Source organism: Bos indicus, chromosome 5 (genome assembly GCF_029378745.1).
Source record: "Bos indicus isolate NIAB-ARS_2022 breed Sahiwal x Tharparkar chromosome 5, NIAB-ARS_B.indTharparkar_mat_pri_1.0, whole genome shotgun sequence".
NCBI lineage: Eukaryota > Metazoa > Chordata > Mammalia > Artiodactyla > Bovidae > Bos > Bos indicus.
Window position 1 is genome coordinate 4,971,643 of NC_091764.1, and position 15,696 is coordinate 4,987,338.

At 36.9% G+C, this 15,696-nt stretch overlaps 1 protein-coding gene across 1 annotated transcript in view; it reads left to right on the forward strand.

The window, feature by feature from the left end:
- The window catches only part of GLIPR1L1 (GLIPR1 like 1), a 42,761-nt gene that overhangs the window by 11,501 nt on the left and 15,564 nt on the right, over positions 1-15,696 (forward strand). The window contains exons 2-4 of the mRNA XM_019960000.2: positions 5,583-5,828; positions 9,030-9,130; positions 15,079-15,164. Coding sequence (XP_019815559.1) covers positions 5,583-5,828; positions 9,030-9,130; positions 15,079-15,164 — 433 coding nt within the window. The remainder of the gene's footprint in view (positions 1-5,582; positions 5,829-9,029; positions 9,131-15,078; positions 15,165-15,696) is intronic.

Genomic DNA, 15,696 nt, shown 5'->3' on the forward strand with positions numbered 1-15,696 from the left:
TTTGACATTGTCCTAGAGGTCCTGAGGTTGTCCTCATTTCTTTTAATTCTTTTTCCCTCTCTGCTTAATTTATTTCTACCATTCTATCTTCCACCTCACTTATCCTATCTTCTGCCTCAGTTATTCTACTGTTGGTTCCCTCCAGAGTGATTTTGATCTCAGTTATTGGATTATTCATTATTGATTGACTCTTTTTTATTTCTTCTGGGTCCTTGTTAAACATTTCTTTCATCTTCTCAATCCTTGTCTCCAGACTATTTATCTGTAACTCCATTTTGTTTTCAAGATTTTGGATCAATTTTACTATCATTGTTCTGAATTCTTTTTCAGGTAGACTCCCTGTCTCCTCCTCTATTGTATGGTTTGGTGGGCATTTATCATGTTGTTTTACCTGCTGAATATTTCTCTGCCTTTTCATCTTGTTTATATTGCTGTGTTTTGGGTGGATTTTCATTATACTGGAAGTTTGTGGTACCTCTTTATTGTGGAAGCTCCTCCCTGTGGGTGGCGTTGGACGAGTGGCTTGTCAAGGTTTCCTGGTTGGGGAAGCTTGCATCAGTGTTCTGGTGGGTGGAGCTAGATCTCTTCTCTCTGGAGTGCAATGAAATGTCCAGTAGTGAGTTTTGAGGTGTCTGTGGGTTTAGTGTGACTTGGCCGCCTGTATTTTAATGCTTAGGGTTATGTTCCTGCATTTGGAGAATCAACTTGGTATTTTTGCTGTGAAACTTGTTGGCTCTTGGGTGGAGCTTGGTTTCAGGATAGGTATGGAGGCTTTTGGATGAACTCTTGATTAATGTTCCTTGGAGTCAGGAGTTTTCTGGACTACTCAAGTTTTGGATTTAAGCCTCCTGCCTCTGGTTTTCAGTCTTATTCTTACAGTAGCCTCAAGACTTCTCCATCCATACTGCACTGATGATAAAACATCTAGGTTAATGATGAAAAGTTTCTCCACAGTGAGGGACACCTGGAGAGGTTCACAGAGTTACATGGAGAAGAGAAGAGGGAGGAGGGAGATAGAGGTGACCAGGAGGAGAAGAGGAGGAATTAAAAGGGGAGAGAGCAATCTTTCCAGTAATCAATTCCCTATGTGCTCTCCACAGTCTGGAACACCCAGAGAGGTTCACAGAGTTACACAAAGAAGAGAAGAGGGAGGAAGGAGATAGAGGTGACCTGGAGGAGAAGAGGGGGAATCAAAAGGAGAGAGACAGATCTAGCCAGTAGTCAGTTCCCTAAATGTTCTTCACAGCCCAGAATTCCCAAAGAGATTCACAGAGTTGGGTAGAGAAGGGAGAGGGAGGAGATAGAAATGACCTGGCAGATAAAAGGAGAGTCAAAAGGGGGAGAGGATAGTCAAGCCAGTAATCACACTCCTAAGTAAAAATGGGTACCGAAGATTGAATTCTTAAAGGTACAAAATTGATAACCAATACCAAAAAAGCAAAGCTTAAAAAATCTAGAGTAGAGGTTAGACTCTCAAAAATACAATATTAAAAAAATGAAACAAAATCACAAAAATTATAAAAGTATATATATGAAATTTGCTTTAAAAATAGGGTCTTTTTTTTACAAGGTAGTAGTTGGTTATAAAAATGAAAATTAAAGGAGTAATAACATAAAAATAAAACAAAAATTTTTTAAATTAAACATGTTACTAGCAATATATATCTATTTTACTGTATTTCTCTAGAGCTGTTGAGGGCTATGGGGGCTCAGTTCATTTTCAGATAGTTCCTTGTTCCAGCTTATACTTCTTCTCAAGGTGTATAGGCCCCTTCCTAGGTATTCGGTGTTAACTACAGTGTTTTAATCTGTTGCACCTTCCAAAGCAGTTCCCTCTTCTATATTTTGGCTTCCTCTGTTTGCAAGTCCCTTCAGTGTCTAATTTCCGCCCTGACACAAGGGGGTGAAAGTGGTCACTTATTTAGGCTCACTTGTTCAGTTGTGCTGTGGGGAGGGCGGAACACTGCAAACAAATATCACTGGCATGTGTGGGGACTGCTCACAGAGTCTGGGCCACACTAGATTTGCCCCTGCTCATGGCGTGTGTGCTTTCCTGGTCTAAACTGCCCAGGTTCCAGGTTTCCCTGCAGGGGAACTATCTCAAGTGGGCCCTGGGTTGTGTACGCTTCTCAGGTGTAAACTGCTCAGGTTCAGGTTCTTGGGTACTCCACAAAAGCACAAACTCGGTTGGACCTGAGTTTTATGCCCTTCCCAGGTCCAAGCATCTCAGGCTACCAGGTGCTTGGTGAGCCCACTCTCCCCAGGTGGGTGGTGCGTCTTATCACCTCCCCGGTGCCAGCTGCTTGGTTTCCTGGGTGCGCAGCAGGAGTGCCGTCTCTGGTGTTCTGTGTGTCTCTTCTGGGATGCTGATCTCTGGCTGCAAGCCACCTGGCAGATTCCAACCGTCCAGGATCCCAGGAAGACTTGGTTAGCAACCGGGAGCCTGCTCGCAGTTTGGTAGGGGATGCTGTCTCTGGGGCTGAGATTGCCCTTCTCCCCCTAGCTCTGGCTGTTGCCCGCCTGCCTCTCTGCCTCTGCCGGGGCATGGGCCGGTCCACAGCCAGCTAGCTTTCCCCTGGTATTCGCTCAGTCCTTTGTTCTGTGAGTGGGCCGGCAGTGCCTTAGGTTAGAGCTTTTCATGGGAAAGTTCTCTCTCTTTTTCTCTCTTTTTTTTTCTCTCTCTCTCTGGCTATCCCAGAGTTTGGGTTGCTATCTCCCTTAGCTCCCTCAAATGTTCCTCAGGGCATTCAGGCCCGGTCCTTACCGTAAGCAATGCAGCCCGCGCATCCCTGTTCAGCCCCTGCTTGCTGGTGGCAGACTGGCCTACTTGCTGGCAAGCATCTGGCCTACTTCTCCGCTGGAAGTTGCAGTTAGGCACCTAATCTGTGAAGTGTTGTTTTTTTTTCCCCCTCCCGGTTATGTTGCTGTCTGAGATTCCAAAACTCCCCACAGACCCACTGGTGAGAGGGTTTCCTGGTGTTTGGAAACATTTCCTCCTTCACTACCCCTCCCTGGAACAGGTCTCCATCCCTAATTTGTCTCTATTTTGATTTTTTGTCCTACTGCTTTCAAATAAAATGGGCTGCCATTCTGGGTGCCCTGTGTCCTCCGCCAGGGTTCAGAGGTTGTTTTGTGGAATTAGCTCAGCGTTCAAATGATCTGTAGATGAATATGTGGGGGGGAAAGTGGTCTCCCCATCCTATCCCTCCGCCATCTTCAAAAGGTCAGTTTTCATTCCAGTCCGTAAGAAAGGCAATGCCAAAGAATGCACAAACTACTGCACAATTGCATTCATCTCACATGCCAGTAATGCTCAAAATTCTCCAAGCCAGGCTTCAACAGTACGTGAACCATGAATTTCCAGATGTTCAAGCTGAATTTAGAAAGGGTAGAGGAACCAGACATCAAATTGCCAACATCCACTGGAACATTGAAAAAGCAAGAGAGTACCAGAAAAACATCTATTTCTTCTTTATTCACTATGCCACAGCCTTTGACTGTGTGGATCACAATAAGCTGTGGGAAATTCTTCAAGAGATGGGAACACCAGACCACCTGACCTGCCTCTTGAGAAACCTGTATGCAGGTCAGGAAGAAACAGTTAGAACTGGACATGGAACAACAGACTGGTTCCAGATAGGAAAAGGAGTACGTCAAGGCTGTAAATTGTCACCCTGCTTATTTAACTTATATGCAGAGTACATCATGAGAAATGCTGGGCTGGAAGAAGCACAAGCTGGAATCAAGATTGCCAGGAAAAATATCAATAACCTCAGATATGCAGATGACACCACCGTTATGACAGAAAGTGAAGAAGAACTAAAAAGCCTCTTGATGAAACTGAAAGAGAAGAGTGAAAAATTTGGCTTAAAGCTCAACATTCAGAATACTAAGATCATGGCATCTGGTCCTATCACTTCATGACAAATAGATGAAGAAACAGCAGAAACAGTGGCTGACTTTCTTTTTGTGGGCTCCAAAATCACTGCAGATTGTGATTGCAGCCATGAAATTAAAAGACGTTTGCTCCTTGGAAGGAAAGTTATGACCAACCTAGAGAGCATGTTAAAAGGCAGAGACATTACTTTGCCAACAAAGGTCCATCTAGTCAAGGCTATGGTTCTTCCAGTAGTCATGTATGGATGTGAGAGTTGGACTATAAAGAAAGCTGAGCACTGAAGAATTGATGCTTTTGAACTGTGGTGTTGGAGAAGACTCTTGAGAGTCCCTTGGACTGCAAGGAGATCCAACCAGTCCATCCTAAAGGAGATCAGTCCTGGGTGTTCATTGGAAGGACCGATGTTGAAGCTGAAACTCAAATACTTTGGCCACCTGATGTGGAGAGCTGACTTATTTGAAAAGACTCTGATGCTGGGAAGGATTGAGGGCAGGAGGAGAAGGGGACGACATTGGATGAGATGGCTGGATGGCATCACCAACACAATGGACATGGGTTTGGGTAGACTCTGGGAGTTGGTGATGGACAGGGAGGCCTGGCGTGCTGCAGTCCATGGGGTCACAAAGAGTTGGACACAACTGAGCGACTGAACTGAACTGAACTGAACTCACTATTGTAGGTTCTTTGAATTCATAAATAATTTATAATCATTTTGCAACCCCTTCAAAAACCTACTTAGATTTTCGTTAGAAATACATTCAATGTTTTTAAGTATGTATGGAATCTTCCAGCCCATGAATATTTAATATCTCTCCGTTTATTTGTCTATTAATATTTCTCTTAGCAATGTTTTGTAGTTTTCAGTTTGTAGATAATTATTTATATTATTTATTAGATTTAATTATATATATTTGATATTTTTGAAGCTATTGGATTCTGGAATGTATATGAAAATACAATTTTGTATCTATTCCTCCTCCTGGTATCTGACAACTTTGATAAATTTACTACTTATAAGTTTGCTTTTATATTCATTTGAATTTTCTATGTACCCAGGCATGCCATCTGTAAATAATGCAAAAATTCAATCATTATACACTTTATATCTTGTCTTATATATTTATATCTCCCCCTTTTTATTACACTGCCTAAACCCAGAACAATTTTAAGCAGAAATAATGAGACATTGTATTTCATTCTCAATCTTAAGGGAAAGCTTTCAATATTTTACCACTATATATTAATGCTTATTGTAGGATTTTGGTTTTCTTTTGTAGATACTTTTGATCAAATTAAGGAAATTCTATTCTTAGTGTGCTAAGAGACTTTTTCTCTTTTTAATTATGTATTCTCATAGTTTACTTATGATATGTCTGTGTAACCTTCTTCAATTACTAGACTGTGAACTCCAACTTCTTTAAATCACATTCAGTTGCATTTTTTGAGTGTCTCACTGGACCAGGCCATCTGCTAGGTGCAAGTACAAAAATGAACTGACATACAGTGGGTACTAAATAATTGCTTCTGAAACAGAACCAAATAGAAATAATTGTGAACATAATAAATACTAAAAACTCTGTTTCAGTAAAAACAATTACATAAAAATTAATTTATTATAGTCATTAGAATAACTTTAACCCAGACAAATCTACACAGTTCAATGTAAATTATTTTTATCTTTCAGAGTTGGGATGAAGCTTTAGCTAAGACTGCTGAAGCATGGGCAAAAAAGTGCAAATTCATCCACAATTCCTGTTCATCAAAATCATTTAAATGCCATCCAACGTTTCAATATGCTGGAGAAAATCTCTGGCTTGGTCCATTAACCATATCTGCAGCAAAATTTGCTATTAATATGTGGTATGATGAAAGAAAATTTTATGATTTTAATACAAGATCATGTTCCCAAGTTTGTGGCCATTATACACAGGTAAATATCTCAGATTTTATTAATTCTTACATATGCATATTTTAATCATAAGACAAATTTTTAGCACTTTCTTTAGAGTTTCTGTTAAATATCTGGAAAATTTACCTTCATTTGGAAGATATTTTTACTGGGAATAGAATTTTATGTAATAAGTTTTTTTTCTTTAATAATCTTACTCCATTATCATGTCACTTGCACTGTTTCCAACAAGAAATCTACTGTAATTCTTTTATTTATTCCTCTGTATGTAATGTGTCTTGGTTTCCCAGACTGCCTTAAATTTTTTCCTTTATTACAAGTCTCAAGCAAATTCAAAAATTTTCAGTTTTCTTCATGTTTCTTGTGCTGCAGTTTACTGAGCTTCTTGGCAGTTTAGGTTTATAGTTTAAATTACATTTGGAAAAATGTTAGCCATTTTTAAAATTTATCTTTTAATTGGAGGATAATTGCTTTACAGTGTTGTGTTGGTCTCATTGTGCAACATAGATCAGCCATAAGTCTGCATAATTGCCTTCCCCTTGATCCTCCCTCCCACCCCAATCCCCACCCCAGTCCTCTGTGTTGTCACAGCACACCGGGGTGAGGTCCCTGTGTTATGCAAAACTTCCTACTAACTATTTTACATATGCTAATGCATATGTTTCAATGCTCGGAGAAGGCAATGGCACCCTACTCCAGTATTCTTGCCTGGAAAATCCCATGGACGGAGGAGCCTTCTGGGCTACAGTCCATGGGGTCGCGAAGAGTCGGACACGACTGAGCGACTTCACTTTCCCTTTTCACTTTCATGTATTGGAGAAGGAAATGGCAACCCACTCCAGTGTTCTTGCCTGAAGAATCCCAGGAACAGGGAAGCCTGGTGGGCTGCTGTCTATGGGGTCGCACAGAGTCGGACACGACTGACGCAACTTAGCAGCAGCAGCAGCATGTTTCAGTGCTGCTCTCTCAATCCGTCCCACCCTCTTCTTTTCCTGCTGTGTCCGCAAGTCTGTCCTGTATGTCTGCATCTCTATTGCTGCCCTGCAAATGGGCTCATCAGCACCATGTTTCTAGATTACATATATATGTGCTAATATACAGTTGACTCAAATTCACTCTGTTTTATGAGTAATATTCCATTGTAGTCATTCTTTTAAAACTATGTCCATCTATCTTTAACTCTTCTCTTCCCAGAGCCCAGTTGCCCATGTAGAAGGCCAGTTGAAGTTTTCCCACAGTTGACTGACTTTCCTTCCTCATTATTGGTTAAATTTTCCTGCTTCTTTTCATGCTGGGTATATTTCCAAGTTTGTAAATCTTGCCAAGTTTGTAAATGTTGAATGCTGGATTTATTTATATACCTAGAAGTATTCTTAACGGTCTTCTGGGATATGGTTATTTGGAATTTGTCTGTCCCTTTTGGTTTCTGCTTTTGAAACATGTTAGATAGAATTAAAGTAGTAGTTAGTCTTGAGCTAATTCTCTCTCATCAGTGAGGCAGGTTTCTTCTGTACACTGTACTGGATGGCCCCAGAAATTATGAAATTTTCCAGTCTTACTAGTGGGAACCGGCCCACTATTCCAATTGCTGGCCCTGTGTAAGCTTCTGTATCCCTCCCTCTAGTTTTTATAGGCAATGCCTTTCCAGGCCAGGGGTGATTTTTTCACATGTGTGCTGTGATTAGCGCTCTGATGAACTGATGGTGAGGACCCCCTACAGACCTCCACAGTTGTGTCCCTAGAAGATTTTCACCCCCCCTGGACCCCTGCTTGTTGGTCTCCCCAGACACTCAGCTCTGTCGTTCAACTCTGTGACTCAGTCAAGCTTCTCCTGGCTTCTCCACCACCCTAACCCCCAGCCACAGCCTGGAAACTCACTCAGTACAATAAGCTGAGCCATCTTTTCCCTCCAACTCTCAGGGGCATCACTCATTGTTGCCTGATGTTCAGTATCTCGAAAAACATTATTTCCTATCATTTTCCAATTCTTTTGGTAATTTTGGGTGAGAGTTTTTGATGAGAAGAGGAAGTCACTTTTTAGCTAAACTAATCCTAGACATGGCACTGAACTCTTAGAAAGGCCCCTATAGGCAACAGAAAAAGCCAGCTTTATTCTCCAAACTGACTCATCTTCTCAAGTTGAATGAACATATAGTGTCTTAAAACAAGTCATTTTTCTCAGAGGTGCACAGAACAGAGAAATTAGCAGTTTCCTGCCTCCCTTCTAATCATTCTTTGTCCAATAACAGAACGCTGTTTAAGAGCAGAAATTCTTCTCAGGATCGATGTTTGCAAAGAATGTGGTTTGGCTTCTGATGGGAAAACTGAGATAATGGACTCAAATGTCAGGTATCCTGCTAAGAAGCAGAATTCAATACAATAGTTCTTCCCACTTATCTGTAAAGGACACAGTAAATGCCTGAAACTTCAGATAGTATCAAACCCTACTATGTTTTTCCTACACATATATACCTATGGTGGAGTTTAATGTATAAATTAAGCACAGTAAGAGATTAACAATGGGCTTCCCAGGTGGCACTAGTGATAACACACCTGCCAATGCAGGAGATGTAAGAAACGTGGGTTCAATCTCTGGGTCAGGAAGATCCTTGGAGGAGGGCATGGCAACCAACTACAGGATTCTTGCCCGGGAAATCGCATGGCAGGCTGCAGTCCAAAGAGTCACTACTGAAGTGACTTAGCACACATGCATTCAAGAGAGTAACAATAACTATTAATAAATTAGAACAATGATAATAATATCCTTTAATAAAGGTTACCTGACTATGACCTCACTTTCTTTCAAAATATCTTATTATACTGTACTTACCTTTCTTCCTCTTGTGATGACGTGAGATGATAAAATGCATATCATGTGATGAGGTGAAGTGAATGAACATAGGCATTATGATGTAGCAGCTAGGCTACCATTGACCTTCTGACAATTCATAAGAAGGAGGATCATCTGCTTTGGGCGATCCTGGATCAGTGAGCCATGACACTTTGATTTATGAAAACAGTCAGTGAGGAAAACCTAGTTAGCCTCATGAATGCAGCTTTAACAAATTAAATTGAATCTTAGAAATTAAGGAAAAAACAGACAATAAATATTTAAGTATATTCATTTTTTTGTAGCATGGCAAAAATTACGCCTGTTCCCATAATGTGCTGATTGTGTAGAGTCGTTTTGCATATTTTATTTTAAAATTCCTTTCTTTATAGGTAGTTTGGGCCTATTCATATAAAGTTGGTTGTGCAGTTGCAGTTTGTCCAAATCTTGGGAGCCCTGACAGTGCACTACTTGTATGTAACTATGCACCTGCGTAAGTTATTTTGCTTTAAAAATATTTTAAGTTGAAATATATGTTAAATGATTGTTTCCAAAAGTATGATGCTATATGAAAGACACAAGTATATTTTTCATAAGCACAGTCTCCCTCTATAATTCTAATCAAAAAAAAGAGATAAAAGAGAATGTGTGAAAAATTATGCTGATCATGAATGATTTAATCTTGAGAGAGGAAATGATGGAGATCATTTCTTAAGTAAGAAAATAGATATTATAAAATACATTGCCACAGTAATATTTAAATACTGAACACAAAATAGGTTGGCAGATGCTAATATAACTTGAATGAGTAAATGATTTAAATGATTGAGAGTGAGAGGCACATTCTTCTAAGAAAAGAGTACCATAAAATTTTGGCTGCCTTGCTGGAAATTGCATATCTAAATAAAATAAAACAAAAGCCTAATGGGAGTATCCAAAAATAAAATTCTGGACCTCAAATTCAGCATATCTGTACAAGGAATAAGATTAAGTCAGTTAATAATCCAACTCTTTAACAAAATGTAAAAATAAAATGCAGAAAAGATTAAAATATAGGCTAAGAATAAATATACAGGTTTGGCAAAAAGGTCATAATATTTGTGAAAGTTGCCATGGAGAGATACAAATGTGTATACCTCTTTTTGTATTTTCTCCCATTCCCTCTCAGTAACAAGTAAAAACAAGAATGACAAATAGATGGCCTAAAAGTTTGGGGTAGAGTACAGTTTTTATAAATACCAGAGAAATTGTAGAACACTTATTTTTACCACCCAAGGCAGGATACACAGAGGGAAAAAAGAATCCGAAAAAGCAAAAAAAAAAAAAAGTGATATAAAAGAGCATCAGTTAGCTGTGACATAACTTTAAAGGGAATTGATTTCCTGAATGAGGAAGGGACAGAAAAATTTTTGAAGAAATATGGCCCAAAACTTTGCATACTTAAGGACCACTTTCTAATGAAACCTTTCAAAGCCAATAATAAAGAGACAATCTTAAAAGCAATCAGAAAATAAAGATGTGTTACATACAGATGAGCAAAGATAAGGATTTCCAGATTTCTCACTGGAAACAATGCAAGAGAGAAGACAGAAATATCTTTAAATACTGAAAGGAAAAAAAAAAAAAAAAACCTGTTGTCTAAGGACATTATATTCTGTGAAGATATTTTTTCAAAAATAAAAGTGATATAAAGATGTTTGAACCACTGGAAATGGTAACTATATAGGTAAATACATAGGATGTTTTCTCCTTATTTTTGCCTTTCAAAAGATAATTATTTAACCAAAGATAATTGAAATGTATTGTAAAGATTATAACATAGGTAAAGTTAAAATCTGTGATAATGATGGCATAAAGGCTGAGAGGAGAAAATAGAGATGTTAAGAGGAATTAACTTGACTGTGATAAGTAAAAGATGCATACTATAAACCCTAAAGTAGCTACTCATATAACGAAACAACAGTAAAATCAAATAAGCCAACAAAGCAGGTAAAATTAAATCTAAAAAAAAAAAATTCCATTAATCCAAAGGAAAGCAGAAAAAGGAAAAAAAAAAGAACAAAGGACAGATGAGACAAATAGAATAAATAAGATCTGATAGCCTTAAATCTATGTTAATAATCACATCAAATGTAAATACAAATATCCAAATAAAAAGAAAAAGACTGGATGATAGGATAAAAATCAAGAACCAGTTACATTCTGCCTACAAGAAGTATATTTAAATTAAAAGACACAAGTAGATTAAAAGTAAAAGAATGGGAAAAGTTTTACTATGCTAACATTCATAGAAAGAAAGTTAGCAGGATCTATGTTAATATCAGATATTGCATATTTTATAGCTAACAATAGTCCTTCAAGACACACAAATTACAAAGGAGAAATAAAGTGAAAACTACAGAGAAATCTCTCTTTTTTTCTAATCTGTACAGAAGTAATTTAATTTTTTATTAAAGTATAGCTGATTTACAATGTTGTGTTAGTTTCAGTTGCCCCCCAAAGTGATTCAGATATATAGATAGACAGACATTAATAGATAGATAGATATAGATATAGATTATATCTTCTTTATGCATGGATCTGTTGATGGACATTTACATTGCTTCCATGTCTTGGCTATTGTAAATAGTGCTGCAAAAATCACTGCAGGGCACTTATCTTTTTGAATTATGGTTTTCTCCAGGTATATGCCCAGGAGTGGGATTGTAGGATCATATGAAAGCTCTGTTTCTAGTTTTCTAAGGAACTTCTGTGCTGCTCTCTGTAGTGGTTGTACCAATTTTTGCTCCCACCAACACTGTAGGAAGATTCCCTTTTCTCCACACCCTCTCCAGCTTCTATTGTTTGCAGATTTTTGATAATAGCCATTCTGACTGGTGTGAAGTGATACTTCATTGCAGTTTTGATTTGCATTTCTCTAATAATTAGCAATGTTAAGCATCTTTTCATGTTCCTGTTGGTCATCTGCATTCTTCATTGGAGAAATATCTATTTAGATCTTATTCAATATCTCTTATGAACATAGGTACAAAGATTCTAAACAAAATTTAGCAGCTGAACCCAATATAATAAAAGAATCATACATCTTATCCAAAGGGAGTTTGTTCCAGTAATAGGGCTGTTTTAATATTCTAAAATCAGTGTAATTCACCATATTAATCAACCTATAAATAAAGATTATTTGATCTCAATAGACTGAGAAAATGTCAAACATTCATTCTTAATGAAAGTTCTTGGTAAATTAAAAATACAAGGGAATGTCTTAAATCTAATAAAGTTTATCTATGAAAAGCCTATATGTAACATTATACCAGTACTAAAAAAATTTTCTGTAAAGTACTAGACAGTAAATATATTAGGCTTTGCATGATACATACATTCTGCTACATATTCATCTTTGTTCTGTTTTGAATTAAATAACCCCTTAAAATAAAAATAATTTTAAAAAAACAATTCTTAGTTCACTGACTGCACAAAATCAGACCACAAGCCAGATATGACCATTCTTTACTGACTTCTTGGTCTCTAGTTCTATATATAAAATTCAGTGGAATCTATAAAAACTCTTCTACAACTAATAAGTAAGTTTAGCAATTTTTCAGTGTACAAGATCAATATGCAAAACAATTACATGTGCATACTGGCAATGAACAATCATAAATTGAATTAAAATAACAATACCATTTATAATAGCATCAAAAATATGAATTATTTAGGGATAAATCTGGCAGAAGACATGAAAACCTAATATACTAAAAATTATGTAATAGTCATGAGAGAAATTATTAACAACAAAGACAATAACTAGAGCACTACACCTAATTAATGGGTTAAAAGACTCAAGATTGTAAAGATGTAATTTTTCACTGAATTGAACTATGCATTCAATAAAATTCCAATAAAAATCCCACAGGCTTTTGTAGTAGAAACTGACAAACAGATCATAAAATTCATAAGGCAATACAAAGGACTTAGAATAGTTAAAACAACTAGAACAAATCTGAAGTAGGTAACACTATTGTTTTCATGAATTATTAAAATCATGATATAGTTATATTGATGTAAAGTTAGACAAATAGATCAGTGGAATAGGATATAGAGTCCAAAAATAACCCGACACGTGGTTGACCACATATGTTCAACTGACTTTTCAAAAATGTACAAGGCAATGCAACATAAGAAAGATTTTTCAATAACTGGTGCTCTGTCACTTACATATAAAAAACAAAAGTAAACTTGGATTTACAAAACATACAATCTACAAAAATTAATTAAAAATGGATCATAGATCCAATTGTAAGGCAAAAACTGTGAAACTTTTTGAAAAAAACATAAAACCTTTGTGACCTTCAGATAGCCAAAGATTTTTTAGCTACCACATAAAAAGCATGATCCATAAAAGAATAACTTGGTAATTTGAATGTCACTAAAATTAAAAACGACCACTATTCAAACATACTGGTCAGAAAATGAAAAGAGAAGCCACAGACTGGAAGAAAGTCTTTGTGAAACAAAGACCTTGTACGAAGTATGTAGGAAGAACTCTTAAGATTTAATACCTAGAACCATCTCACACCAGTCAGAATGGCTGCTATCAAAAAGTCTACAAACAGTAAATGCTAGAGAGGAGAAAAGGGAACTCTCTTACATTGTGGGAATGCAAACTGATACAGCCACTATGGAGAACAGTGTGGGGATTCCTTAAAAAACTAGAAATAGAACTGCCATACGACCCAGTAAACCTACTGCTGGGCATACACACCGAGGAAACCAGAGTTGAAACATGTGTACCCCAATGTTCATCACAGCACTGTTTACAATAGCCAGGACATGGAAGCAACCTAGATGTCCATCAGCAGACAAATGGATAAGAAAGCTTTGGTACATATACACAATGGAATATTACTCAGCCATTAAAAAGAATGCATTTGAATCAGTTCTAATGAGGTGGGTGAAACTGGAGCCTATTATACAGAGTGAAGTAAGCCAGAAAGAAAAACACCAATACAGTATACTAATGCATATATATGGAATTTAGAAAGATGGTAATGATGACCCTATATACAAGACAGCAGAAGAGACACAGATATAAAGATAGACTTTTGGACTCTGTGGGAGAAGGCGAGGGTGGGATGATTTGAGAGAATAGCATTGAAACATGTATATTATCATATGTGAAATAGATCACCAGTCCAGATCCGATGCATGAGACAGGGTGCTCAGGGCTGGTGCAGTGGGATGACTCTGAAGGATGGGATGGGGAGGGAGGTGGGAGGAGGGCTCAGGATGGGGAACACATGTATACCCATGGCTGATTCAAGTCAATGTATGGCAAAAACCACTATAATATTGTAAAGTAATTAGCCTCCAATTAAAATAATAAATTAATTTTTTTAAAAAGATTTAAAAGCTAGGAAAACCAAAAGCTCAATAGAAAAATGGACAAAAGATTAATAAGATCCATAGATGGCAAATAAGCACATAAAAAAATTGCTAAAAAATCAATAATCATTAGAGAAATACAAAATTAAAACCACAGTGAATACCACTACACAATAATCAGAATGGCTAAACATTTGTTATTCTCACACACTTTCTGGTGTAAATATAAAGTGCTACAACTGTTTTATAAAAAACTTTGTCCCAGTTTCTTTAAAAGTTAAATATGCACCTACTGTGTGATCTATTCATTCCATTCCTAGGTATAAATCCAAGAAAATGTATGTCCATATAAAGACATGTCTGAATGATCAAAATATTCATAGTAACTTTATTAGTAATTTCCCCAAACTGGGACAACCTGATGTCCATCAACAGTTGAATGAATAAATAAATTGCGGCATATTCTTTAAAAGAATACGATTCATGTTCTTATGTTTTTCTTTGTGTACTCTGGATAAGTAACACTTTCTAAAGTCTTCCACAAACATGGAAGTGGGAAAAGAAAAAAGAGAGCCTTGTTAGCGTGTTTCAGCTTATATTACTGAAAATTCGGCAACATAACTGCCAAATCTTTCTGGTGTATCTCAAAATACTATAATACTGTGCTTTTAAATTAAACTATAAAACATATGTTTTCATGAGCAATTCAAACTTCCTTATTCCATTAAAAAATCAAGAGATAATTAGTGTTTATAGCAAAATCTCTATGGCTGTTACATACATAATTATATTGCATTCACATTTATTTGTGTCCTAGAGAATATTCAAGAATATAACTGCTAGAAGGATTGGGGACACCCTCCAAAGAGTAATTTTAATAGTTACTTTAATAGTTTATAGTTTCTTTTGTAAAGAAAAAAGTACAAAATTGGGACCTACATTGTTGTTATTTTCCTTGTCAACATTCATGGTTAGGGACCAAAACAACTTGCATAATGCATAACAAAATTAGAGACACTAATAACTACTTAGCTAATCACTGTGTCTCTTTTTTTACAGAGGAAACTATCCAAATATGTCCCCTTACACGAATGGAACACCCTGCTCTATGTGTCAAGGAGATACTTGTGAAAACAACCTCTGCCGTAAGAAAACAGGAAACAAAATAATCAGGGCATTTTCTTTGGAAAACAAAGTTCCCAGAAATTCATTATAATTTTAAATTTGGAGGCTCAATGTTAGAAGATAAAATTTGATTGCTGCTGTTTGATGATACAAAGCATTTGTCATAAATGATCATATTTCATTCCAGATGATCCCTCCCTTTGTCACTGATTATTTTCTCTCAGTCTAAAAGACTAGAAGGAGTAAGGTATAACAGATCGTACGCTGCTACACCCAAAATGCTATCGACTGGCATATTGTTCTTAGTTGTGTTTGCTTCCCTTTTACCTCCTTTTACTAGTTATTATTAAATAGTGACTCACTCAGAAGTAATACCTGAATCAATGTCCAAACTAATTGTGATTTACAGCCGACATGTTTTCCTTCCTTCATCAGTCTTTTGGTTCTCAAGACAAAGACTTATTTTAAGTATAAATTTTTGATTCTCAGAGCAGACGAGTTCCCAGTACAAAGTTACTTTTTAAGGATAAGCATAAATTCCTGTTTGAGGAC